At 55.6% G+C, this 26,752-nt stretch overlaps 1 protein-coding gene across 1 annotated transcript; it reads right to left on the bottom strand.

Moving 5' to 3' along the window:
* Window positions 1–103: 103 nt before the first annotated feature.
* CYTH3 (cytohesin 3) lies at window positions 104–25,854 on the bottom strand. The gene is made up of 12 exons (XM_032328743.1): window positions 25,796–25,854; window positions 24,115–24,179; window positions 23,519–23,585; window positions 14,986–15,104; window positions 9,445–9,525; window positions 8,950–9,062; window positions 8,685–8,833; window positions 8,452–8,563; window positions 3,596–3,672; window positions 3,415–3,486; window positions 3,181–3,335; window positions 104–2,961 (listed from the first exon to the last, which is right to left on the bottom strand). The coding sequence occupies exons 2-12, from the start codon at window positions 24,150–24,152 to the stop codon at window positions 2,889–2,891; spliced, it is 1,056 nt and encodes a 351-aa protein (XP_032184634.1). The 5' UTR covers window positions 24,153–24,179; window positions 25,796–25,854; the 3' UTR covers window positions 104–2,888.
* Between the last annotated feature and the right edge of the window lie 898 nt (window positions 25,855–26,752).

The raw sequence follows: 26,752 nt of genomic DNA, 5'->3' as shown, positions 1-26,752 counted from the left end.
CTCCCCTTCAGCCCGGAGGTTGAGCCTGGGCCCGGGGAGGGACAGGGAGCAAGTTCCTGGACACGACAAACTATTTTAAAGAACCAAGTCCTAGACAATCTTCTTTGAACAATGCATTTTTTTATTTTGTGAACACAGTTATTTGCAATTTGATGGCCATACACCTTCCAATTTTGCTATTCATTTTAACAACAAAATATCAATAGATAATAGGGGATTTCTTCATGCAGCTCGTGGGAGTATATACAATGAATAACAAACACTCCAGAAATCTCTTTGTACATTATTTACATATTAACTATATTTGCTGTAAATAGAAATGTCTAAGAAAAAATAAGAAAATGTGAAATCACAACATGTGGTTTCGGGTCTACAACAGACCTAACTTCTCAGCAAAGCACATCTATGTAGATAATATGCATTTTAACTTTTAAAAATATGCATTGCTTTATATGAAGCATTAAATGCTGCTTCATCTATAAATAGCTCCTATCTTGATTCAGTTTGGTACCACATTAAACTGTCGAAAGTTGCTCCGTGATCCTGAAGACACTGTTGCCTGCCTGGGTCCAGGGTCGTCCAATTAAACCTCAAGTGTTAAGTGAGGCTGGCAGAGCCCGGGCCGCCCGCCCAACGCAGCCCTCCCGTTGCCTCCTGCCCTTGGCCTCTGGAGGAAAGCTTGTCTTTGGCCAGAGTTGGGACTAAATTCAAGCACTGAGCGCAGATGGGGCGGCGGGGGGTCGGGGGAGGAGGAACACGGCTGTGTGGAGGTCCAGGCGGGGGGGCCGGGCCTCACAGCCCCCTGCTGGGGTGGGCCTCCCGGACAGGCCGGCCTGAGGTGGAGCGGGGGTGCCGGCGCGTGTGCCCGTCGTGTTAATACTGTCACGACAAAACCTGGAATTAGAGGATCTCACGGAACACGGACAGCAGGTTACAGAGTCTAAGCACCGCGGCCTCTGCCTCGCTCCAGGGAAACAGCCAGCACGGGAGGCGCCTTCGCCCACAGAAACCACTCCTGCGGGGCCTGCCCTAAGCTTGCTTCTCCCGACCCCACTGAGGCCAAACCCCAAAGACCAAAAGCCCCATCTCCCCAGGGGCAGACAAAGGAGAGAGGGAAGGTCCCCCCCGTGTGCGACACGGGCGTGGCGGGCGCCGCAGGGGCGCTTGGGCGCAGTGCTGGGCTGCGGGCTCCAGGCGCCCTCTGCTCGTGGAAGACTGGAGGCCAGAGCTGCATATATACCAGCCGGGCATTTTGCGAATGCCGACTTGCCTTTCTCAAAAACTAAAAGTTTCGATTTTGAGGTATCAGTACGGTAACAAAGCCTAAAAGCTTGGGAATGAAACAAAAACTCCGTTGGATGCAAGGTGGAGAGCCCTGGGCTCAGACCCCTTTGCATCTAGCGTGACTTAAAGCTACGTCAAGGTCAGCGGTGCTGAGGCCAGGGGCCCGCAGCGGTCAGTTCCAGCACCAAGGCAACTCACAGGAACAGTCACTTGTACTTAACATCTTCACGCAGGTGCCGACGCTCTGAAGCCTGCTTTCCGGGACTTTCCTCTTGCAGGGGGCAGTCCGTGACCTCCCAAGGCCGCAGAGGCAGGGCGTGCCCACGCAGTGTGGGCGAGGGGGTCCGTCCCGGCGGCCTCTGTTCCCGGTGCCCGTCCTGAAGAACCAGCAGCAACGACCCAGCACAGAGCACCCCAGCCTCGGCCCGCCGCAGCCCTGTGCTGCCCTGAGAGCCATCCTCCCTCCGGCAGACGTCCTGAGCACCTACTATTAGATCAACAGCAACCTGACAGCTGCCCGGTGGGGGATCGTGTCAAGGTCCGCCACCTGCACGTTATCCGGGGCTTTACACTATTTACAGGAAACCCTAAGTGCCCGGCGCCTCCATCCCACAGCGCGCGCGCTCCCTGCTCACGGCGAGAGAGTAAGTCTCTGAAAACACGGAATGAGATTTGTTCTAGTTACTGGTCTATGCGTTATATCAAGAGATCGGGTCCAACTACCATCAGGTCAGTAAAAGAAACACTGGTTTCCCAACAGGTTTGAAAGAGCGAGGACTGGTCGGAAGCCTGGTTCCGCTGAACCACATGGAACTGCTGCTTGGGGTCCGCACAGGCCAGCAGCAGCCGTTTCATGGGGCTCCACACCCAGACGGTGCCGGGACCACAGGTACAAGAGAAACACCCAGAAACTGTCGCTTCTATTTTAACGATCTGCCTTTTTAGAAAGTTATCTGAGCAAAAGAGGAGCCCTAGGGGACCTGGCCGCCTGGAGCCCGGCCCTGCCCAGGGAAGCGGGGGACTCTGCCGCACACCCGCACCCCCTGCCACCAGCGCCGCCCACCGCCCCCATTTGGTGCTGCGTGTGTCTTGAAGACAGAATTTTTCTTCAGTGCACAGTAGAGACTTGTGTCCGGGAGTTATTTATAGCTGCCATTCTAAAAATACTACTGTTAGAAAGTATCTTTCATTATAATTTCAGAATATAAAAAGGCATATAAAAGCTATAATCCTATATATCTGAGAAAAAACTCTGAATAAAAAAGTGGTAGCTTTTCCTTCCTTGTTCTGATAGAAAACAGCGGCTTCTAGGACGGTGAATGCAGCCCCGGGTGAGCACGTGCGGCACGACGGGCCCGAGGTCCCCTTGGCCACGGCAGCAGGTGCGGCCGGGCCGGAGCCGGGAAGAGGGCATCGGGACACCAGCGGCGGGGCCTCGGCGACCACCCCCCAAAGGCGCCAAGCGGCCAGGGCGGGGCAGGCACTGCCTCCTCCGGGGAGGCTGCGGGAGAGCGAGGCGGGGCCCAGGGTGTCGGGGAGGCTCCCAGTCACTTTCTGCTGTGGGGTTTTGGTTTCTACTTTCACCTGTTGAGGCCGGGAGAGATCTATTTCTTATTGGCAATCCTCCTCTTCCTCGTGGCCAGCATGTCATAGAAAGGATCCCTGCTGATGCTCGCTCTGCGGAGAGAGGAGAAGGCTGAGGTCCGGCGGCACCTGCACTGCCCCAGAGCAGAGAGCTTAGGGCTGGCCCGTCTCCGCAGCCAGGGGCGGGTCCCGCACGCAGAAGTGCGCCTGCGCTCCGGTGCAGTCCGGGGCACGCAACCCCCACACGCAGGCGCGCATGCATGTGCGCTCCCCCAGGGCCCTCGGGGGCTCCGAGCCGGGGCCGGGGCGCACCTGATGGACTTCATCCACTCCTCCTTCTCCTCGGGGCTCGGGGCAGAGATGCGGTACACCACGTGGTTCCCCTCCACCACCCGGCCGTCCGCCTCCGTTTTGCAGGCCTTGATGACCTGGCCCTTGTGGCTGGGGTTATAAAGCTCGAAGCAGTTCTGGCGGAGACAGACAGACGGCCGTCACCGGGCGCGGAGACGGCCGGAGGGCAGGAGCGGCGAGAAGGGGCCGGCTTACCGGTTTGCGCGGGTCCTCCACCTCCCTGATGCTCAGGTTCTCCAAGGGGATGATGCCCCTGGGCTCCTTGTCCTGCGAGAGAGGAGCGCACGGCCAGCCTGGCTGGGGCCCGCAGTCCCGGGCCCAGGCACCCCCCAACCCCCAGGGGCCCTGCGCCCCCCCGCAGCCCCGCCGCCCTTACTGTCGTGTACTCAAAGTAGTAGAGGCAGTTGTCGGTGAGGATGAACCAGCGGCGCTTCCAGGTCTTCACCCGCCCTCCTGGAAGCAGAAGAGCTCATGAGTCCGCGCCCGCACGCGCTGGGAACCCGCGGCCCGGAAGGGGGGGCCCGGGACTGACAGAAATGACTATTTTCAGAAATGCCACTGGGAGCCCAGCTCGGTCTTAAGCTCCCTTCCTCGTGGAAACGTGGGACATTCTGCCCACACTGAGCCAAGTCCTGGCTGAGCCCTGGGGCCTGGCCCCAAGCCGGCGCAGGGTGCTGCGGGGCCCCCCATGCACCCCCACCCAGGCCGGCACCGGCGCCCCCGCCACGGCCACCTACTGAATTCCACCTTTCTGGAAATGTTAGTCGTGATGAATGGGCTTAATCCCACCCCCATGGAAATGACCACAGGATGAAGTCAGTGCCGATCCCTGGCTGTCCGCCACCTAATCCTATCACCGCAGGGCTCCGCCCGGCCCTGCGATCAGTAGCCATCAATCACTCCTGGGGTCCGGGAATGACTCGATTGAATTAATCTCTTAATAAGATCAGGGACACACGTAAACACACACAGGCACACACACCGCTCCTCTGCGCCTCCTGTCACGACAGAAAAGGAAATCTTTTACCCTCAGCTATTCACAAACGGGCTTCAACTTCCGGCCTTTGCTTCTGACATGAAGTTTAAACAAAACAGAATCAAGCAATCTATGGCCACAAGCAGCAGCTGGCCCTGCTCTGTCACTCCCCGACGTGACATTCAGGGCGGACGGAGCTCACCCGCCTGGCTCTAAGACACGGAGGGACCAGGGTGTGGGAGGAAAGGTCGTGGGGGTCACGTGGGGGCAGGGGTCACGGAGAGACAGAAAGGCACACTCGCGGGTGTCCCGTGTCCCGTGTCCCCGGGGGACTGAGGCAAGAGGGCTACCCGGCAGGGAGTCTGCAGAAATCCAGGCAAGGAAGACCTCCCACTTCGGGGGGAGAGTCACGACCACTGGGATTTGGGGCCACCGGCCAGGTCCTCAGGAGACCCCGCTGGGACCCCTCACCCCCGCCTCACTGATCAGACATCGGACCTCCTTCGGGTGGCCTTGGGCCGGCCCAAATGCGACTGGAAAGGCTGGTGTGTGGGCACGCCGGGCGCTAAGAAGGGGGCCTCAGCTGTGTGGAGAAGGAAGGTCCAGCTACGTCTCCCTCCTCCCTGACAGACACCCCCGGCTCCACGCACCTCACTTCTGGTCCCTGTCCGAGGGGTCTGACCCTGTGCCTCCCGGATTCCTGCCGCCCTCTCCGCAGCCCGCAGACCGCACCGCATGTCCGTCCCCAGGGGTCTTTGGGCCTCGAGCTGCATCCCCCCTTCCCCCATCCCTCCCGACCCCCATGCAGCCTCACCCCCCCCCACCCCGGAACTGTCTGCTCCCTCTGGACGGGGCCTCACTGGTTCCTTCTTAGACCTGGCCCAGGGCGGAGCACCAGGAGTCCTGCTCATGCCCCGACCTCCGCTGCGGCGTCCTGGGGAAGCCCACGTTCACGGGGAGGGGACCCAGGAGACCCTTGTCCCCAAGTCCTCCAGTGACGGGACAGCACAGATTCTCTCCAGGTACACCCCCACGGCCAGGGCACTCTACCGCTCTCCCACCAGGGCTGTCTCAGGCCGCACGGGTGCTGGGCTTGGCCGCCAGCCGCCCCCACCCGTGCCAGCCTCCCTGCCCCCAACCCTCCTCCAAACAGCAGCCACAGGCAAGCCTCGAAGAGGTAAGTTCATCCCGGCTCTCCACGCCCGAAGCTCGCAAAGGCTCACACGGTCAGCCGAGGACCCCAACCCCTCAGTGGCCTCCAGGGCCTCCCCAGGGCTCCCCTCACAGCCCCAGCCCTTCCTTCTTGCCGCCACGCTGCCTGAGTGTTGACTCCAGCACCTTCCCTCCCCTCCGCCCCGCAGGCAGGCTCTCAGACAATCGCCCCGGGAGCCCACAAGCACTCCGGCTGCAGCCCGCACGGTTGCGAGGCCGCGGTCTAGGCTCTGCTCACCCGCAGCCCCATCGCCGACCCTGCCCCGCCCCACACCAGAAGCGGGTTAGCCAGGAAGGCTTCTCAGCGTTTAGCCCCTGGGGGCTCCTGAGTTCAGTGGTGCATCTTGGGGAGCCTAATCCCGGGGCTGGCGGTCATGGCCAAAGGCCTCCCAGCCGAGCCCGAGGTAGCCTTCCAGATTGGGGGCCAGGCCCAGCAGGGGAGAAGGGGGGAGCAGGGGTCCCACCTTTGGTGTCGGAGCCACCACAGGTCTTGCTGCAGGGGAACAGATGGGCTCTGCCTACACACGCTCCTGGCTGAGCTTCATGAGCCAGGGACAGACAGACGGACAGATATGGACGGACACACACACACACACACAGCACTCACACCTGTGGAAAGCAGCCTGGCTTCTCCATTCTGAACTTGCTGCTAGTTCCACGGCTGCTCCCAGGCACACTGTGCCCGCACACCCTGCGACACCCCCTCCTCCTGCAGGACAGCTCGACTCTGACCCACGTGCCTGCCTGTTCTTAGCACAACTGACCCACTCTCAAAGCTCGGCGGCTGTAAGGCACTTCTCCTTGATGATCCCGAAGCAACACAACACTCCTGTGCTCTTGCAGGAGAGGTGGAAGTACCACCTGGCCCGAGACTAAGTTTACGATGAAACACAAGGAAGCAAGGTCACATGGTGACCTCCGTTGTTTAACTGCGTGCACAGAACACACGTTGTCTCCTATGCTTGTGTTGTAGGCCCCTGGTCAAGCACCTCCGTGTGCAGGCCTGTGTCTGCCCTGTGCTAGAGAAGGGCCCGGAGCTAACCCAGGCCAAGCTAACACATCTCTGGCATCGGCTTCCAGTAGATTTACTGCCGCCTTGGCCATCGGAGCCCGACGCCAACAAGCTGTCCCTAGGGCCCAGGCCAGCGTCAAGACTCCTGGGAGCTGCCTGTGGGCAGCACTGTGTCCAGGCCCAGCAGCTGTGGAGAGTGGACCTGCCTGCTGGATGGCCTGCTGGAAACCCACTCTCTGGATGGCTACAGCTGTGTGCAGAGAAGGTACGGAGGCAGCCTGGGCCATCACCGGGCTGGCTGGTGGGCCCGAGGTCTGAGTGGCACCATCACCACCAGCTTTGTGACAGCTACCGGGAACGCCAGCGCGGCAACTTGCCCTCTCACACCCGTACATGGGGCAGGGGAGCACGGAAGGAGCGGACCCCGGGCCGCCCACTGTGCCGAGGCCATGACTGACTGCTGGGGGCCCTGGGGCACCCACTCAGCACCCCACCAGCTCTGTAGCTCCTCGGGGTGCTCTGGGCACTGCGTACATGTGGGGACACAAGCCCCACTCGGCATTTGTCTGCCTCATATCATTCTGCCTCATCTCATTCCCGCTTTAGAAGCAGGTGTGTCTCCCGCCAGCGCCAAGGCCACACCAGCTGCCAGGCAGGCCTATACGGTCATTGTCATGTGAGGGACCCTCCTTGGCAATGCAAGGACGGAAGGGGCCCAGGTGCTGCTGCTGGAGCGTCAGACACGTCCACCCTCTGCCCTGACCCCGGGGCCACAGGTCTGAGGGGACCTGAGAGATGCGTCTCCAAGTCCACGGCTATGGCTCTGGGTTTCTAGACAAAGATCTAGAACATTCCCAAACCTCAGCTAAACCAGAAAACAAAACAGAGGAAGACCCCAAATCAGAACGGCCAAGTCCTGGCACATGGCTTCACACCTGCCTCTTACCCTCCCCCTGATTAAGAACACAGAGCCGCAGGGACTCACTCAGGCCCGGCGTCTTAGTGTGTTCTACAGAGACCACACCTGGTTGGAACACATGGTCCCATCTCACAGGCTCTCATGGCCCAGGAATGCAGAAATCCCCCCACCCCAGATCAAAACAAGACAAAAAAAAAAAAGAAAGAAAACAAAAAACCACCCTATCACTTCTTGTAATTGCCCCCAAAATACCAACGCTACTCCACTAGTCAGTGGTTAGGAAGCCCGCTGAACATTCCCGCGCTCCGTCCGGGGGAGCAGACATGCACTGTTGGGTTAGTATGAGAGGCAACCGGTGATGTACGGGGATGGAGCAGGCGACCAGCAGTCCCGAGGCTGCTCGGGCCCCGAGGACACGGAGGGCAGGCTCGTTCCCACACGGCATTCCCATGCGCTCTGGGCGCAGAGAAGCTGGCGTCCCGGCCCCGCGGGAGCGGGTGTCCCGTTTGCTGCGCCCTACGTGAAGCTAACCCAGCAAGTCCAAAGCCACACGGGTCGGATGAATGGCAGCCACAAATCAGAGCTTCACACAGACCAACAGGGGAGAGAAACCCAGAGAGGAACGAGCAGCTGGGGGAGAGGCAGGAAGCCACTGGGTACGTACCTCCTAACGCAGAACAAGCAGGGACAGCCCGTCACAGAACAGAAAGGTGGGAGCCACAGGCAGAAGGAAAACAAGAAGGCACATTTAAACCACTCATCAAAAATCAGCCACACCAAACCAAGAGAAAGGCACGCAGGTTCTCGCAGTAAATGCACCTGCCTCTGGTACAGAAAACTGCCTTGGGTCTATCAGGACGCTAACTGAGCAGTTTTCTGGGACGCTCGTGCAGCCCGGGCGTCATTCTCTGCCGTGGACACGGACGGGACGGCCTCGCTCGCACAGGGCAGGGCTCAAAGCAGCAGCATCGAGTCGGGGGCGTGCGGCCGGCTACCGCGGGCAGACGCGGCCCAACGGCCTTCGCTTCTAGCGGATCTGCCTCTGGTCGGGGGCCTTGGCTGCCGAGGGCTGGGGGCTCCGAGCGCGGGGCCCGCCCGCCGGCCGCCACTCACCCAGCTTCAGGAGCCAGCCCTCGCGGTCGGGGTTGAAGAACGTGTGCGTCAGGTCGTTGCCGTCGTCCTCGGGGATCTTGAACGGCTCGTTCTTGATGCTCTCGTACAGGTTCTGCGAGCAGCACAGGCGACGGCGCGCTCAGGGACCCGGCCGGGGGCCACGGAGCCCGCCCGCTCCATGTCCCCGAGGGCCCCCGCAGGTGCCTGGCGGGCCCCGAGGCCGGGAGGCTCACCCGCAGCAGCTCTTCCGGGAGGTCCCCCCCCTCGTTGATGCCGCGGTTCATGGTGACGAAGCGCTCGGCCGTGGGCTTGTCCCGCACGTTGTGGTTGTGGAGGCTGGTGTTGAGCATGATGACGGCGAAGGACAGCACGTAGCAGGTGTCTGCGCGAGGCCGGGGCGCGGGCCGTCAGCCGCCAGCCGTCAGCGAGGCCGGGGTGCGGGCCATCCGCTGTCAGCCGCCCGCCCGCCCGCGGCTCTCAGCGCCCGCCCTCACCCACCTGTGGACTGGAAGACGCCGGGGTTGCACAGGCAGTAGCGGGACGCGAACGCCTCCATCATGCGGTCGATCTTCTGCGCCTCCCCCGGGAGCCGGAAGCTCCACAAGAACTGCCTGTGGAGAAACGAGCACCGGGGGACGAGGGCGGCCCTGGGGTCCGGGGCGGGGACGCCGGGCTTTCCCCCGACAAGGCAGGGACTTGGGGACAGACTCTGCCCGTGGGCCGTGCCCGCGTCTCCTGGCCCACGCCAGGGCATCGGCGAGGCTGGCGTCTGCAGCCAGAGGCGGGGAGAGGGGCTCAGCCTCGGAAGCGGGAGAACAGCCCCGACCCAAGGGCCAAGTGCTGGGTGGGAAACAACACGTGCCCCACGGTCCACGAACACCTCTCCGGGCCTGTCTGCAGCTCTGGGGGACCGCAGCCCGGGGGCCCCAGGTGGGGAAGGGCCTGTCTCCTGCTCCCACACTTCCCGCGGCCAGCCCGGGCTCCGACACTTACCTTAAGGCTTGCACGAGGTTCAGATCAGCAAACTCATGGAGTTCGACAAATGCTTGAAGAACTTTAATATTAAAGTCATCCCTGGGAAAGAAAGCAAGTGCGGTCCAAGGCCACTGCGCAGAACGCCCGTCATTTCAAAAGAAAGACCTTTACTACGTAGACCAAGGGTCTGGTTTCTCGTCTTGCACAACTAGAAGTTAAGATCCACTGTGCTGCACGCTCGTTTTCAGGCTTAGGACAAAGGAGACTCGGTAGGATGTTAGGAATTTACTTCACAGTTGGTGCGGATCAGGGTACAGGGGTCATCGGAAGCTTCAGATGCCGCCACGGCTGGGCACGAGCCACACAGTCCCACAGGGTCCTGAGCGCCAGGCGCACGCTCTCCCTCTGCTCTCCCAACCAGCGCCGCCAACAGCGCTCCCCCTTTGCAGGCGGGACTCGGGAGCCCGGTGCCGGGGCAGAAACCCAGCAGTGCGCAAGAGTTTTCAAACCAAACTACACACGAGAAGACCATCAAAGGCCTCAACTTCTACATCACGTGAAAGAGGACAACATGCTTCACTGGAGTGGGTTTCACTCCATGCTCTTTCCCCGGGTCCTGGCCACAAGGGACAGTAAGGACAGCCCGAGACAGCGAAATGCTGCTGTCACCACAGGTGCAGGCCAGGATGCAGAAGTTTCCCTTCCCCTAGGCGATGGGGGACCCTGGGTCTTCCCCGGACCACGGAGCAGACCAGACCTTGCTGAAGACAAGGGTGCTGCTTCCCCACAGGCACATGCCTGCCACTGTCAACCGTGAGGAAAGGCCATGGCCCAGGGGCACCTGCAAAAGGACACCCACCAGCTGCCCCTGGGGCTGAAGGATGACCACGGCCTCAGGAAGGGGCCCGGGCACAGCACATGCTGCAACGTTCCCCTCCTTTCTCTGGGGCAAGCGGCTGTCTGAGGCCTTGGGGTTGCTGGGGGGACCGGCCCTGGAGGCGGCGAGCACCCGCCCATCGTAGGCAGGCAGCAGCGAAGACTGGGGAGCAGACCCGCACCGGGCTGAGCGCCCACGCAGGGCAGCGCCCACCAAGTCAGAGCCATGGGGGTCCGCGTCAAAGGCGAGTGCCCACCGTCCCAGCTCCAGCGCTGCCGAGTGCGGGGTGCAGAGCTGGGGGACCGCACGTCCCTTGAGTAGGAGCTGGCCCCCTCTTGGGCTCAGGTGCACAGGCTACAGCTGGTGGTGAAGACCCCAAGGCGGGACCAGAGAGGCCAAGTGATCCGAGGGGTGGCTGCACCCCCACTCCCGCTGTAGCCGGTCCTCCCTCGAGGGTGGCCCCTGAGGCTCGGTCCTCAGTCCACAGGTCCTTTATCGCCACACTCCCCGCAATGCAAACGGTACCTGCAAACCTCCCGCTCTGGGCTCCTGCCTGCCGGGCCCCTCTCTGAACCTACACACCGGGATGCACGCCCCCCAACTCCCCACGGCTTTGAGCTGTGAATCAGACCACGTCCTTCCTGGACTGGGAACCTCCCCCCACCCCCAAGCAAGGGGCAGAGGGGGCCGTCATCACCCTGAGAACCTCTGCCACCCTTCCTCTCCCTCTGCTCTAGCCACAAGGCCCCGGACGCTGACCCTCTGCCTGTCCTGCTGTCCCCCAACACCTGCCTGCAGTATACCCCCGTCCCCTTCACGGTCTGGCACAAACGTCACCTTCTCAACAGGACAAGCCTGACCAGCCGGCCTAACTGCCAACCGCAGCCCACCCGATGCCCTTCCATGCTTCTGCTCCTCCTCGGCCCCACCACCTTCTAGCAGACGGGAGAAGTGGTTCCCACTGCATCGTCCCAGCAGAAGATTGCTCACGAGTGGATGAGTCCGTCTTTTTTTTTTTTTTTTTTTTTTAAAACAACACAACCCATGTGCCTAAAATAGAGCCTGGCACAAACTCAGAACTTGACATTTTCTGGAACTCAAAACCTGCATACACACACTACCTGCCAACAGCAGGAGCCGCCAGCCAGCCAGCGTATCCCACAACCGTCCTTGTCCGTCTCAGGCACCTGCCACAGTGATGACGACCTCAGATGCTGGCCGTCGTGGCACAGACGAGTGGGTGCTGCAGCCCTGGGCCGCTGCTCAGGGTTTCTTGTGGATTTTCTTTCTTTCTTTCTTTTTTCTTTTTTTTTTTTTTTTAGCTTTGTTCAAACGTAATCCACATTCCGTACAACAGTCCTATTTCAAGCGTACCATTCAATGGCTTTTAATATATTTACAGATCTGTGCAACTGTCACCACGATAGATTTCTGAACATTTTCGCTGCCCCCAAAAGAAAGCCCATCACCCCATCTGCCAGGCCCAGGCGACCACGAGTCTGCTGTCTCCCTCCCTAAGTTCGCCTGCCCGAGCGCTCTGCATAAAGGGAATTGCACGGCCCGCACTCTGCTGCCCTCCCTGCCGCCCAGCAGCAGCCCACCGCCCGGATGAACCGCATCTGGTCCACCCACCAGCCGAGGGACACCCGAGCGCATGGATATCGGAACCGGTTCCCGCTTCTGCCAACCGAGAGCCACGCGGCCACAAGCACTCGTGCGTGTTTGTGCAGACGGACGTTTCTGCTTCTTTTGGGTGAACACCGGGGAGGAGAACGAGCAGGTCGCATGGTGACGGAGTATCTGAAGAACTGCCAACTGCTTCCCATGGCCCTGGCACTTCCTAGCCGACCAGCAGCATGTGAGGGCTTGGGTTTTCCCACATCCTGGGCGGTGCGTGTCTTATTATTACCCTCGTGGGTGGGAAGTGGTAGCTCCCTGATGGGGGCTGAGGATGCCGAACATCACGCCGTGGGCTGACTGGCCTTATCACGTAGTCACGTATCTTCTTTGGAGACACGTCCATTCAGATGCTTTGCTCATTTTATAATTAAGCTGCCGTATTATTGAGTCGTAGGAGTTCTTCATGTATTCTAGATAGAAGTCCTTATCAGGGGGCGCCTGGGTGGCTCAGTTGGTTAAGCAACTGCCTTTGGCCCAGGTCATGATCCTGAAGTCCTGGGATCGAGTCCCGCCTCAGGCTCCCTGCTCCGTGGGGAGTCTGCTTTCCCCTCTGACCTCACCCCTCTCATGCTCTCTCTCTCTCTCTCTCAAATAAATAAATAAATAAATGAAATCTTTTTAAAAAAAGAAGTCCTTATCAGATTTATACGTGGCTGATAAAAATTTCTCCTATTCTGTGGATTGCCTCTCCACCTTCTCGATGATGTCCTTTTCAACACAAAAATTTTCAGTTTTGATGATGTCCAGTTTACCTCCATTTTTCTTTTGCTATTTATGTTTTTGGTGTCACATCTAAGAAACTCATACCTAATCCAAGGTCACAAAGACCTACCCCTATGTTTTCTTCTAAGTGTTTTATAGTTTTCCTTCTCACATGTAGTTCTTTGATTCAGTTTAATTTTTGCGTAACCTGAGTGGTCCAATGGTACTCTTTGGCATGTGGATATCCGGGTGTCCCAGACCATTCGCTGAAAGACTGTTCTTTCCACCACGGAACTGTCCTGACACCCTTGTCAAAAATCACGTGACAAAAAAATTTAAGGGTTTATTTCTAAATTTTCCATTCTATTCCACGACCTGGAAGTCTATCCTAATACCAGTACCACACCATCTTCATTACTGTAGCTTTAGTCTGTCTTATAATCAGAAGATGTAAGTTCTGCAACTTTGTTCTTCTTTTCCCAAGGGTGTGGCAATTTTGGGTCCCATGATGTTCTACATTACTTTTAGATGAGTAAGTCAACTTCTATAAAGAAGTTAGCTGGGATTTTAATAGGGAATCAGTAAAATCTCTAGCTCAAATTTCCAATCCATGAACATGGGATATCTTTCCATTTAGGAAAGATAGGTCTTTTCATTTTTTTTTCAAAGTTTTCTAGTTAAGACTAAATATTTTGTACCTCTTTTGTTAAATTTATTTCCAAGTATTTTATTTCTTTTAATGCTATTATAAAATGGAGTTGTATCTTTTCCAGGCTTGCTCATTGCTACCATTTAAAACTCTAACTGGATTTTACATATTGATCTTGTATCCTGCAGCCTTACCAAACCTGTTTCTTAGTTCTAATGCTTTTAATGATTCCTCAGGATTTTCTACAGACACAGTACTGTCTTCTGTAAACAAACTTTTATTTCTTCCTTTCCAAACCAGATGCTTTTAATTTCATTTTCTTGCTTAACTAGAACTGCCAGTACCACATTGAAGAGAAGTGGCAAGAGCAGTCAACCATATCTTGTTCTCACTCTTAGGAGAAAGCATGAAGTCAGCCTGTGGATTTCACAGGTGCCTGCGTCATACTGATGAAGTTCCCTTCTTTTCCTGGTTTGTTGAACGCCTTTGTTTTAAAGCAGTGAATGTTGCCAAAAGCCTCTCCAGTATCTATTGCAATGGTCATGTGGGTTTGCTCTTTAGTCTACTGATCCTGTATATTACCTTGACTTGCGTATGCTGAACCAACCTTGCATTCCTGAGGTAACGAAGGCATGTATGCAGTAAACGTACTGGTGTATAACCACTTGTCTGTACCACCAGATTTACTGAGAGTTAGTGGGCGGTTTTTGCTTCAGTAGTCATAAGAGATACTGCTCTGTAGGGCTTTCGTTTTGTTTTGTTTTGTTTTTTTGTGCTATTTCTGGTTTTGGTCCCCAGTACTACTGGCCACACAGAATGAGATAGGAAGTGTTCTGCTTTCTATCTTTGATCAACTATTTTTAATAAAAAGCTAGAAAAAGAAACCACTCCAGGTAAGCAACTCTTAGGCTCCTGTTTAAAAGCACTTTTGTTTGGTCTTTGACTCAGGGATGCACTGTCTTAGATGCACACCCCAACCTCTGCTACACACAGCCAATGGACCCTTAATTAAAGAAGGCTGGGGCTATAAACCCAACCAGCTGCTCTCCGTTTAAAAAATTAATAGCTTCCCACCTTCACTCCTACCCCAAGCAAAAGGGGGAAGAAAACCACTGAGAGATCTGGTCTATTTCTGAGCACATCATTAAAGAAGATTAAGACGCTTTCTGAGGGGGCGTCTGGGGGGCTCAGTTAGTTGAGCATCCTACTCGATTTCAGCTCAGGTCATGATCACTGAGTCATGGGATCGAGCCCTGCGTCATGCTCTGTGCTTGGTGGAGTCTGCTTGGGAGTTTCACTCCCTCTGCCCGCCCCCCCAACTGCCCACACACACATGCGCATGCACTCTCTCAAATAATCTTTAAAAAAAAAAAAAAAAAAAAAAAAATATGCTTTCTGAGGTATGGAGAAGGGGCAGCCCAGCTTCAGTCCTGCCATGGTTCCCTGACTAAGAGCTTCCAGAGATCACAGCCCCTGCCTGGCCCCAGAGTGCCCGCAGCTCTCTCCCCACAAGGGCAGGAAGTGGCTGTGATGGCACTGGGCCAGCGCGGTAGTGGGGAGCAGCACGTGCGCCCCTATGCCAACAGGTAACTGACAGACCCTGACGTGGAGGGCGGGCACTGGTTGTGCTGCTGGTTCTCCTTCAACTTACCTTTCTCCCAGATAGTCCCCAATGACGGTCTTATTTAGGCCTTCTCCTTTATACAGGAACTGGGCTACGTCTTCTGGGGAGTTCTGCAGCAGGTCATTTTCTATTAGAAACTGAATTCCCTGAAGAGGGACATAAGAAAGGAAGCTCTGGTTAGGAGGGTCACCCAGACTCATCTTTCAAAGACACAAGTACATCTAAAGTAATGATCTCCCTGGCTGGGACACGGCAAAAATACCAGGACAATCTCATTCCCACACCCCGGACTACATTTTGTCCATCAGAGAAAAGCACATTCACTCCTTCCTGGCAACTAAATGTGCTAAAAGACAAATGAAGGGGTTACGGAACAAAGCATCAAAAAGGGGCGCCTGGGTGGCTCAGTTGTTAAGCGTCTGCCTTCAGTTCAGGGAATGATCCCAGGGTCCTGGGATCGAGCCCGACATCGGGCTCCCTAACTTGGCGGGAAGCCTGCTTCTCCCTCTGCCCCTCCCCCTGCTTGCGTTCCCTCTCTCGCTGCATCTGTCAAATAAATAAAATCTTTAAAAAAAGAATCACAAAGAAGATATTAGAGATTATAAAGGCAGAGGTACTCATGATATTGGGCTTCCCAAGTTCGGGAGAATGATGTGCTTTGTGTGTGAGAGAAGCATGTTGTATATGGTTGGCCAACCACGCCCTTCCCAAACTCCCCTTTTTCCTTGCCATTCCTTGCTAAATAATCATGTTCCTGGTCGGAAAGAAGTCCGGACAGAGGACGCGGGGAAGCTATTGCTTCCTTGATCAAAAGGGACTTGTGAGCAGCTCCCTCTCCCTCCTTCCTGCCTGGAATGCAGATGTGATGGCCGGAACCCTCACAGCCAGCGGATGAGGGAAAGGCCCAGATGAACACAGGGCTGGGGGGGGCGCAGGGGAGGAGGGTCCTGTCACGTGGGAGCCACTGGACACCCTGTGGCCACGTCTGCTGTGTGAGAAGATAGTCCGTTGTACAGCAGCACTGACGAGATCTGTGGGCTGTGGCTGAGCACGGAAACGGGTCTGTGCCACGGAGCTGAAGCCGCGCAAATCCACACCCACGAAGGCCCTCAAGGGCTCAGGTGACAGCTTCGAAATGAAAGGCTGCAGAGGCACCTCCCTGGCCCAAATCAGCTGTGCTCCTCTCCTGAGAAGCCCTAAGACGGGCGACCGTGGACCTCTGACCCAGCCTGTGAGCTGGTTTCCGAACACAGGCTGCAAAGCTAGAAGGGGATTCCGCCCTCCATCTGCCTCTGTTTCTGCGAATTCCGGAGAAGACTGTCCAGCCACCACCCTTTGTGCCCAGGACCTGGGCTCCCTCACACCACAGGGTCCCTCCGAGAGTCCTTGTTATTTTTTTTCAAACACGTCAATGTCCACAGCAGCCTTATTTAGAATTTCCCCAAACGGGAAAACAACCCAACAACATCTGATCAACAAAAGAGAGAAATCTATTCCAGCAGATTCCACACGAGGGAACACGACGCAGCAACGAGAGAGGATAAATGCACCAGAACATCGACGTGTCCGACGGACGTGACACGGCGTGAAGGACTGCACGGAATGCGCCTCAATTCCACACTGCTCTACGTGGACAGCGTGGAACCTGTTCACCAGGCGGAGACACCAGAAAGACACTCCTGACGCCGATACCACCGCATCTTGCTCTGGGTTACGCAAGGATTTTAACGTGTAAAAATTCGTCAGGCTGTGCATTCAAAGTTTGCGCACCATATGCTGTTCTTCAAGAAGTTTACCCAAAAAATCAGTATGTCTGATGATCCTAAATTAACTCTCTATTTCTGGTGGGAGCGCATATGAGTCCAGGCCTCCCGGGGATCGTCTTGTTCGTGAGAGGACGTGCACACGCTGTAAGGAAGCGCTCCGACCCCAAGGACATGCCTGTCAAGCAAGGCCCCAGAAACAAGGCGCTGTGGGCACCCAGCTGTCAGGGTGAGCAAGGCAGGGCTCTGTGCGGGAGGGGAGCTCTGGGCAGGGGGCAGACAGTTACAGTCTCACCTAACATCCCTGGCCAAGAGGTCAGAGGCCAAAGCAGCCCCGATCTGCCTTTCGACTCACAGACCGGCTGCAGGTGGAATCGGCAGACCCTGCTGTCCGCCCCTCCCCACCAAACTGCAAGGGACAGGAGAGAGAACATCCAAAGCAGCCCAAGGTCCTGCAGTCAAGGGCCGAATGGAAGCCGGTGCTCCCCGGGGGATGGGTGCCTGGCTGACAGTTGGGGTGATCTCCCGGGCCTGGTCCTCGGCTCATACTGGCCGGCCGGGGGCGGGGGGACGCCGAGCAGTGGAGAACCCCAGCAGCAGGCTGTCCCGCGGTGAGGTCCCCGTGCCTCCTCCCGCCTGCTGAGGGGACTCTGCTGTGCACCGTCTGGGGGGGGGGGGGGCAGGGTGGGGGCTTTGACAGAGGCTTGCATCCATCCTTCCCTGTGCTCTTTCCAGCCTCCCAGCGGTCCCCAGAGTCCTGAGGCCCGGCAATTTCCACAGTCACAAGGTCCCAGGCACTCCAACAGCCTAGGCCCAGCCCGGAACTGAACGAGCCTGGGGATGAGGCTCCTCTGAGCTCTGGATGCTCACAACCTGCTCTAAAATTCAAACACTCGGGAGCTCCCTGGAGAGGCTATGCAACAGCCTGAGAAACCAGGATTTGAGAAGACCAAGTAGGCCCAGCCCAAGGTCAACTCTTCCGTGCTTCAAGGTTACAGAATGCAGCCAGAGGAGCCCCAAGTTGAGCTCCAGCTCCCTTTCCGACAGGTACCAGAAAACACGGCGGGGGGAGCCCAGGCCAGGGACCGGAAGAGAACACGGAGCCAGAAGCCAGAGCCAAAGAGAGCAGTTACGAAGGAGAACGGGACTGTGTGGGAAGGACAAAGAGGCAGAAGCAGAGGAGCACGCGGGAGCCGCTGATGTGCGTCCCCGTCCACGTGACGCGCAGGCTGCGAGCAGAACGGCGGGTCCACAGGCCGGGGAACCCCAGGGATGGCCAGCGGCTGTGGCCAGCTGGGAGGGAGGCCCGGAGCACACTCCGCCAGAGCTTCTGGCCTCTGTTGTTTCAGGCCACTGAGTGTGGTCATCTACTACAGCAGCCCAGGGACCCGAGTGCGCTAGCTGAATGCTAATAAAACAAAGGAAATGTTCCAGGATCATTAGACAATGTTCATGTTTTTAAAATATCACTTGGAGGGGGCGCCTGGGTGGCTCAGTCGGTTAAGCACCTGCCTTGGCTCAGGTCATGATCTCGGGCTCCTGGATCTGATCCTGCATCGGGCTCCCTGCTCGGCCGAGTCTGCTTCTCCCGCTCCCTCTGCCGCTCCCCCTGCTTGTGCTCGCTCTCTCAAATAGACAAAGTCTTTAAAAATATATCATTTATAAAAGCAAACACAGAATCTACTGGAGGGGGCACCATTCAACCCATTACTCCTCGTATATCTTTTCCTACTTCCTTGTTCTCAAGTTCCGTGTCTGTTCCGTGTGTGTGTCTCAGTCAGAACACAAATGCATTTCACCGCTGCTTCCTCAACCTAACGCGAAGGTGCTTTTAAAAAATAATAATAAATAAATAAATAAATAAATAAATAAATAAATAAATAACAAAAAATAAAATAAAAAAATAAAAGGTAACTGAGCCCAGTCAAGTTGACGGCGATTACTGGTTTGTCGCCACTCCTTTTCTGAGCCTTCACATATACTAGGTATTTCTCATGTCTTTTTAGCCTTCTGTTGAATTAAGTTTTCTTTATGCCATTTTTCCTAGTAATTTAGAAATCCTATCTTATTCCTATTTTTAGTGGTTGGTCTTGAAATTTTAATACTTAAGGGCACCTGGGCGGCTCGGTCAGTTAAGCATCTGCCTTCGGCTCAGGTCATGATCCTGGAGTCCTGGGACGGAGCCCTGCACTGGGCTCCATGGTCAGCTGGCAGCCTGCTTCTCTCTCTGCTTATTGTTCCCCCTGCTTGTGCTCACTTTCTCTCTGACAAATAAATAAGTCTTTAAAAAAATAAATAAAATTTTAATGTTTAAAGTTACACTCATCCAAGAACATCTACAAAACCTTACCCAGCCTTTACCTGCTTCTCTTCTCCCTTGCTACTTACAAACAGCTGACCCTTGAACAACGCAGGGGGTATGGGGGTATGGGTCCTCACATCCAGCCCCCATCGAAAGTCTGCATTTAACTTTTGACTCCCCCAAAACCTAACTAATAGCCCACTACTGACCGGAAGCCTGACACATTACGTGAGCACTCAATTAACACATTTCATATTTCATATACTCTATTCTTATAATAGTATCACAATATTACAGTGACATTCTTACAACAGTCAGATGGAGAAAAGAAAACGTTAGTAAGAAAATTTAAGGAAGAAAAAATACATTTCCAGTACTGTACTGTGTGTACTGAAAAAAAAAAACCCCACGGTTAAGTGGACTCTTCCAGCTCAAACTGAGCGCTGCTCCAGGGTCAACTGTACTGAGGTAATCTGGAACTTTAATTTTTTTTTAAAGATCTTATTTATTTGAGAGAGAGAATGACAACACGAGAAGGGGCAGGGCCAGAGGGAGACGTTCCGCAGGGAGCCTGATGCAGGACTTGATCTTGGCACTTCAGGATCATGATGGGAGCCGAAGGCAGATGCTTAACTGACTGAGCCACCCAGGTGCCTCTGGGACTTTAATTTTTAAAACATTCTTTCAACAATCAAGCTCTCCTTTAGATTTGACCAACGTTCCAGTGGTTTAATCCCGCATCCTGGATTCCTGTCCTGTTTACAGACGCCCTGCTCCAAACACTATTTCTAGAGCTCAGGGAACCTGTCAGCAGCTCCTTCTGTGAGTCCTTGCACATCTGTAATGTCTTCACGTGCTGCCTCACACAGGTGACAGCTGTGATTCAGAATGCTGGCTTTTATTATTTTATTTGGTTTTTTCCACATCTACACCAGCCTCTTCAGAACTCTAGGTTTTAAATCACGTTTCCTTAGACCTTGGAAAAAAGTTTCCCTTTGCCTTTGATCCAGTGTTCCTGTTGTGATCCTGGTTTCTTCTTAGGTAATCTGGTCTTTCTTCCCTGGAAAGTCAGTGAATTTCTCTTTATCCGTAAGTTTTCTGGTAATTTCCTGGATATTTCTATGGATCAGTGTCTGAAAATTTGATCCCAGTTGGCATTTGGTGAGCCCTTTGATTTTGAGGATTTTGTCTTCATCTAGCTCTGAAATACTCCAGGATTTCACCCTCTAATCTGTCTTCTATTCTCTCTTCCTGGGACTTTTGTTCAATGAACTCAGTGGCCAGACCTGCCTCCCGCCATCTCACGGCTCTCCGCAGAGCAACGGAGAACAGGAGAGCCTCGATCTGCCCTGCCCGTGTGCCCATGCCAGACCGGCGCGGTGGGTTTTCACAGGGAGCTGGCTCTTCGCTTCCGCGCGTCTTTTCCACAACTCCCCTTCCCAGCACCAAGGATAAGCCTCCACCCCATCATCTCTGATGAGCTTTATAATATACAAAACACCCTACTTTCAATGATTCCTCCTGTGTTAGCTCTGTGGCATTTCATGTCTCTTTCACAGGGTCAAGCAGCTCATCCATTTGGTGATTCCTGGTTGGGTGATTACCTTTGTATTTCCGATTCTCTGGTAGCCCAACTGAACCCCGTCTGCTTCTGGAGCAGGTGATGCGGCCAGCTGGGGTGCTCAGAAGCTGGTTTCTGGGAGTGGGTGTTTCTCTTCCTCCTCCTCCTCCTCGGTGAGGCCAGCAGAGAAGAGACATCTGCGTCTCCCACCTGGGGGCACACACAGCTGCTCGGCACAAGCTCAGCCAAGGGTAAACAGTCTGGATGTCCCTTCTGTGGTCCCACGCCCCACACGTGCTGCCCGAGGGAGCGGAGCCCCTGAGGTGGCTGTCCCTTCCAGAGTAAATCTTTCCTGAGTGTCCTTTGGGCCACCATTCATCTTTTATCTTCCAGGGTTCCCTCAATTTCTAGTCGACTGGGTGAACTCCTGCTTGTTACAGATTCGTATGTTATATTTTTGAAGGCATTTCTAGGAAACTGGAAATGAAAGAGAGAGGCTGTAGGATGTTTCCAGCTTCCCTGAATCAACCTTTCCTCTTCCTCATTTATAACCCCAAGTGCTGCCTGTGTATCTCATGTACCTACAGAAACAGAAGCTCCCATCCAGAATGTCACCACTCTGTGACTTCAACTATTTCCTGAGGGCCTGAAAGTCTCTGATGCGAGCCCGTTTTGCACCGCACGTGAGAACGCCCCGTGCTGTTTTGGACTGAATGCGTCTCCCAAAGATCTCTATCTTGAAGCTCTAACCCCCAGTGTGACGGTGTTAGAAGTTGGGCCCTGGGAGGCAGTTAGGGTCAGATGGGGCCATCTGGGCGGGGCCGCGATCCCATGGAACCAGGGCCCTTTTAAAAAAGAGACACCAGGGGGCGCTCTCCTGCCTCTTCTCTGCCAGTTGGGGACTCTGTGAGGAGAGCGCGCTCCCCAGAACCCAGCCATGCTGGCAGCCTGAGCTCGGACTTCCAGCCTCCAGAACAATCGAAAAGGCAATGTCTAGTGCTTAAGCCACCAGTCTATGGTATTTTGTTACAGCGGCCAAAGTGTCATCATCATCTAGAAGACAAGGGAATTCTCATTATTTTTCCCCAGCAAAGGGCCATGTGCAGGCTAAATTTGTAAATAATTACCAATAAATTATTGGGTAGAACCAATAATCAATATCTTAAAGACCTCTCAGGTGGAGGGGTATACAGGCAGAACGAAGCCCGCGGTGCAGCCGGCCACAGCCCAGGCAAGGCAGGTAACTCGGCTGCTGTGTGGAGAGATCCCGCAGGCTGGACTCCTGGGCTGCTGCCTAACCGGCCCCAGGGTCCCACAGGAGCCCAGCGAAGTGCGGTGGTCACAGGTCCAAGTCTGCGGCGGATTCCCCGCTCAGGACACTGGGCACATCTGAGAAGCTCTGTGCCTCATTTCCGCCACCTGCGCCCCAGGCATGAACACGGAGCCCACCCAGCGAGGTCCGGTGTGCCGACTCCAGGCCTTCGTCAGCGGTTGCTGACACATGGCAAGTCCTCAGGAAGCGTGAGCCGGCCCTCCCGACCGCACTGCTTGGTGGACACCCGGTGAGCGCAGAACCAGAGGACAGGCTGGCGCCGGGCAGAGGGGGGCATCCCCGAAACACCAGTGTGTCTGCACGCTGCGTGGGGAGGCCGTGGACGTTCCCAAGGTGCTATCCCGCACTGCACCATATAACTGAAGGTCCGGCTTTCGAAACATTACCCCCCCACTCCCACCCCCCACCCCGTGAAGCGCCTCTTGAGACGCCGCCAGTGCCTATCCTATCTGCTGATTAAGCCAACTCTGTCGACTCAGCTCCTTCAGAAAGGAAAAACAACAACAAAACGCTTCTCACTCCAAATCTCGTCATTACCAAATTCACAGAATCCTTCTGGAGCGTGCTGCATTCCAATCTGGGGCTGCGGATGCCCCTACGCAGAGAGTCAGGAAGCGACAGGAAGCGCGCAGAGCCCGGAGGACACCAGCTGAACAAAGCCCGGCCTCCGGCGCCATGAGGCCTAGGAGCAGCCACGCCGGCGAGCTATTTCTTTATGTACCATTTGCAACCACGCTTGCGCCTGGAAATGGAAGTGTGCAGACCTCACACCTTGCACAGTGCAGTCCTTACAATCGACATTTGCTGAACGAACAAATCTTAATTAGCACAGAGGCTCAATGCCAAAAATAAATAAGTAAAATGCCAAGGAAGGTGTGTGATGTGACTGCCACCTCAAGAGCATGGCGGAATGAAGTCAGCTGTGCAGGGACATGGTGCTCCTCTCCGGGACCACGAGCCCAGGTGGCTGGCCCGGCTCCACTCTTCTGTCTCAGAACCAAATGGTCCCGCGGCCGAGCCCAGCATTCCAGAAAGCATTTACAGGCTCCGCTGAGTCGTCTGCTTCAACCTCAAAGACACGCCCCTACGTGTTGCAGGTTTCATTATTTTCAGGCATTTTGCTAGCAAATCCAACTCAAGGGAAGACCTGGTGCCGGCTTCAATGGGAGAGCGCCCGGCCCTTCACGCGCACATCTGCTCTCGAAAGTGAATGGAAGGAGCAAAGTCCCCAGACTTGGACCACTTAACCCCTGAGCAGACACGCAGGGTGCAGCCCTGTCCAACAGTCCCCGGGGCCGCACTGCAGCGGGAGGACACGCGGCTCAGCCTGGCCCCACCAAAGGGCCTCCCCACGCCCGCTGCTGCCGGGGCCTGGCCTCACCTGGAGCCTCACACCCAAAGAATGGTCTTCGGGTCCAGGGACGAGGGCGACGGATGCCTGTGCTGCACCCCACTCGCCGACAGCCCCTACACGACACCAGTTTAACTCCCACTCTCCGTATCTACGAGGGGGCATGACCACCTCCGTCCAGAGTGAGAGCCGATCAAACCGGTGACGCACGCAACCTCTCGCAGGCCGGAACATTGGCAGGTCCACTTACCTTTTTGGGATCCATGTTGAATTTCTTCCTCCCCATAGCTATCTGCTTGTTCCTCTGGGTAGTTTTGCTACGCATTTCAAACAGTTAAGAAGTCATTAGTGAATGAACATTTGCACTGAGCGCAGGAGGGCACGCAGCTCCCCAGCCAGCCCCTCCGTGCAGAAGACCACCCGGGCTTCCCCGGCCCCCTCTACCCCCCATCCCCGCCCCTCTAGCCCCCACCGCAGAGGCGGCACACATGGCTGCCAGGCTCTTCCCTACGCTTGATTCCTGCTTCAGAAAAAGCTGACAATGACAAAGAGCGATTTAAGGAGAGCACCGTCCCCTGCTGTACGGAGAGGCGCTTCTTCCCAGGCTAACTCGGAGGGGCCTGTGCTTCCAGGGAAGGGAGAAGAGACCCGCGGACCCTGGGGCAGCACCCGACTCCTCCGCAGAGAGCAGGAAGGGGTGAGGGGTGGAGAGCCGAGGCACCAGCAGCCCCCCAATGGCCGCCCCACTTCGCGATCCCGACCATCTTGCCCCCGCTGAGGTCACCCGGCAGCGGAGGTGGGGAGAGAAGAGGTTAGTAGCTCAACGGTGTGGCGCCGACTGTTTACCTCTCCTCCACTGAAGTCAGATTGTCAATCTCAGTCATCACTTCAGCGATTTCATATTTCAGCCTCTGCCAAAAAAGCAGACCGACATTTGGGCGGGGGGCGCTCTCTACCGACCCCCTCCGAGACTCAGACAAAGTTCAGTCTCCCCGATAGGAGCTTTCCCTGACGCCTCAGGTGGATGTCCCGGGGACAGAAACACCAGTATTTTCCATCAGTTGGAGCGACCCCAACTCAGGAGAAAGCACAATTCTCATTTGTCCGCCTGTCACCAGAACAAGCTCGGACGGGTCACCGGGAGAGGTTCTAGACTGTGTGTAAAACACAACCGCAAAGGGAAGCAGGGGGCCCTCAGCTAGCTCACTGCGGCTGTTCAGTCCCTGCCCCGCCCCCGGCCCCGGCCACACCCCCACCCCCACCTTCACAGCCATGGTCTCCCTCTCCTCTGGGGAAAGACCAGGGCCAAGGTGCTGAGACCAGTGTCAGGTCCCAAGCCACCAGTCTGTGCCCGAGACTGAGCACCATGGACAGAGCCCAGGAGGCCCTCAGCAGAATGCCCCGAACTCACTGGGGGCGCCTGGACCTAGCAAGGACACCAGAAGGGACAGGCTCCCGTGTCCCCCCCGTGTGGCTCCACCACTCACTACCTGAGAGACCTTCGGCAACCCTCTTAACCCCTCTGGGCCTCAGTGTTCTCAACTTGAAGGTGCGGTCACTAGGGCGACCTGGGCCTCCACAGGCGCTCTTCTTGTTAATGTCCAGCTAGGACCATGAGCCTTAAAATACATCCTTACTCTCCGAGCAAAACGCCCATTCTGGGGAACAGTGATTTTTACACGAACGAAGGGTAACCTTACAAGATAAAGTCCCACAAATTATCTTTCAAACACAAGGCAATGTGTACTTGGGACACTTATTTGGTTCGCCAAGGAAGCGGAGACCTCAGATGTGGGCTGAGGAGGGACGAGGCTTGCTCCAGCAGCATGTGGCTGCGGGGCCACATTCGCTCTGGCCTGATGACGCTGAGGGCCCTTCCCGAGGGGGAGGCCACACACCCGGACTCACGTGCCCACAGAAGCCCCACGTGCAAGCAGGCCTAGTCTCTTGAGTCCCTCCCGCCACGGTTGCAGACACTGCGACCCTGAGTTGTGGTGTGGTGCTGCTGCTTCTCTGGGGAGGCCCTGCCACCACGGGCTCCGAGGACACAGACACTGGCAAGCGTGGCGTTTGCCCACGTCCCATCATCCTGCTCCCACCAGCCGTGGGTGCGTTGGGGGCCCGGCCAGACCGCGAGACAAGTCTATAAGTTCATTCAGAGCCTATCCGCGCGCCAGAAGTGCGACGGCGGGCTCTAGTGCCTGGGATTTTGGCACACGAATGGGGACTTATTCAACCTGAGAGTACACACGTTTGGGGACTGCAGACGTTGTCTCTACGTGCCCTTTGTGACCCTGGAGTCACGCGTCGCTTACCACAGACTTCCAGCTCCGTGGCCTCTTCGACGTGCACCCGAGGCCACCCTGGCCGGCGAGGCCCATCTGCTTTACCAACATGGGGAACCCTCTTGGCTCCCTTCACGCGTTAGTGCACAGACATAGGAGATGCCTAGTCTTCTCCTTTTCATGAAACTACCTGATTATTTACCTAAAACCTAAAACTACGGGGAGTTTTTCGGTTTGTTTACCTCAATGTCATCAATAAGTTCCTTTTTCTCTTCGACGAATGTCTAAGAGTTCCTCTCTCTCTTCTAAGGAGAGGTCTTCGGGCACTGGAAAAAAAAAAAAGAAAATCAAAATCAAACAGTTAGACTAGTACCGGTCTGAGCTCAGGTGGCAAACAGCGAGTGAGGGATGGAGACAGGCGTACCCCAAGCCAGCAGGTCCGGAGCCATCGAGCCCCACAGGAGCCCCAGCACGTAGACCCCGTGTAACAGGCTCGTAGCGGCCTTGTTTGTATCCAAGTATGAACAACCACCCCAATATCCACAAGTGATAAATAAATTGCGGGATACTTCTAAAACAGGAATCCCACGCAGTAACAAAAAATGGATGAACTCTGTCTACCCGCACAGGCGAGCCTCCCAGAACAGGGACGGGTAACACAGAGCTGACAGCACGGCTCACACAGACAGGCTGACATGTGCTGCGCGACATACGTCCGTTATCCTTGGGCACAAACTGAAGCCAAATCCCCGTTTATCATCACACATGCTTCCGACCCAGCTTCAAGTGGAGCAAAGGCTTAAATGCAAAGGCAACACCACAATTTTTAGACTAGGGGAGAACGTGTATCCAGCTTCGGAGTGGGAAAGGATTTCTTAAATAATATAGAAAAAAATGTAAATCTGAAATAAAGATATCAATAAATTCACCATTAAAACTAAAACCCTTTGGTCACCAAAATTCCACACCATGAAGTAGAGAGCTAAGCCAAACACCATCAAAGGGTTGGTATCCAGAATATAGAAATCTGACAAAAAAGGGGCAGAGAATTTAAAACCAAGAGTAGTAAATGGGCAAAAGCCTTGAAACAGCCACAAATTGAAAAGGGAATCAACGGACGTGTGTAAAGAGATCAGCTCTCTTAACCCTCGGGGAAATGCAAATTCAAATTCTCAGGAGAGAGACCTCTATTAAGAGCT

Source organism: Mustela erminea, chromosome 20 (assembly GCF_009829155.1).
Source record: "Mustela erminea isolate mMusErm1 chromosome 20, mMusErm1.Pri, whole genome shotgun sequence".
Classification (NCBI taxonomy): Eukaryota; Metazoa; Chordata; class Mammalia; order Carnivora; family Mustelidae; genus Mustela; species Mustela erminea.
This window is presented reverse-complemented; position numbering and strand designations above follow the sequence as displayed.

Bases quoted from the DNA above. Each gene is read 5' to 3' on its own strand.
- CYTH3 (XM_032328743.1), bottom strand. From the start codon at position 24,152: ATGACTGAGATTGACAATCTGACTTCAGTGGAGGAGAG. The intron at 3,673-8,451 runs GTGAGTGGCGGC...TTCTGCTTCCAG, and splicing joins GGGCTGGCTCCTGAAGCTGG to GAGGGCGGGTGAAGACCTGG. The intron at 3,336-3,414 runs GTAAGCCGGCCC...TGTCTCCGCCAG, and splicing joins TGGAGGACCCGCGCAAACCG to AACTGCTTCGAGCTTTATAA.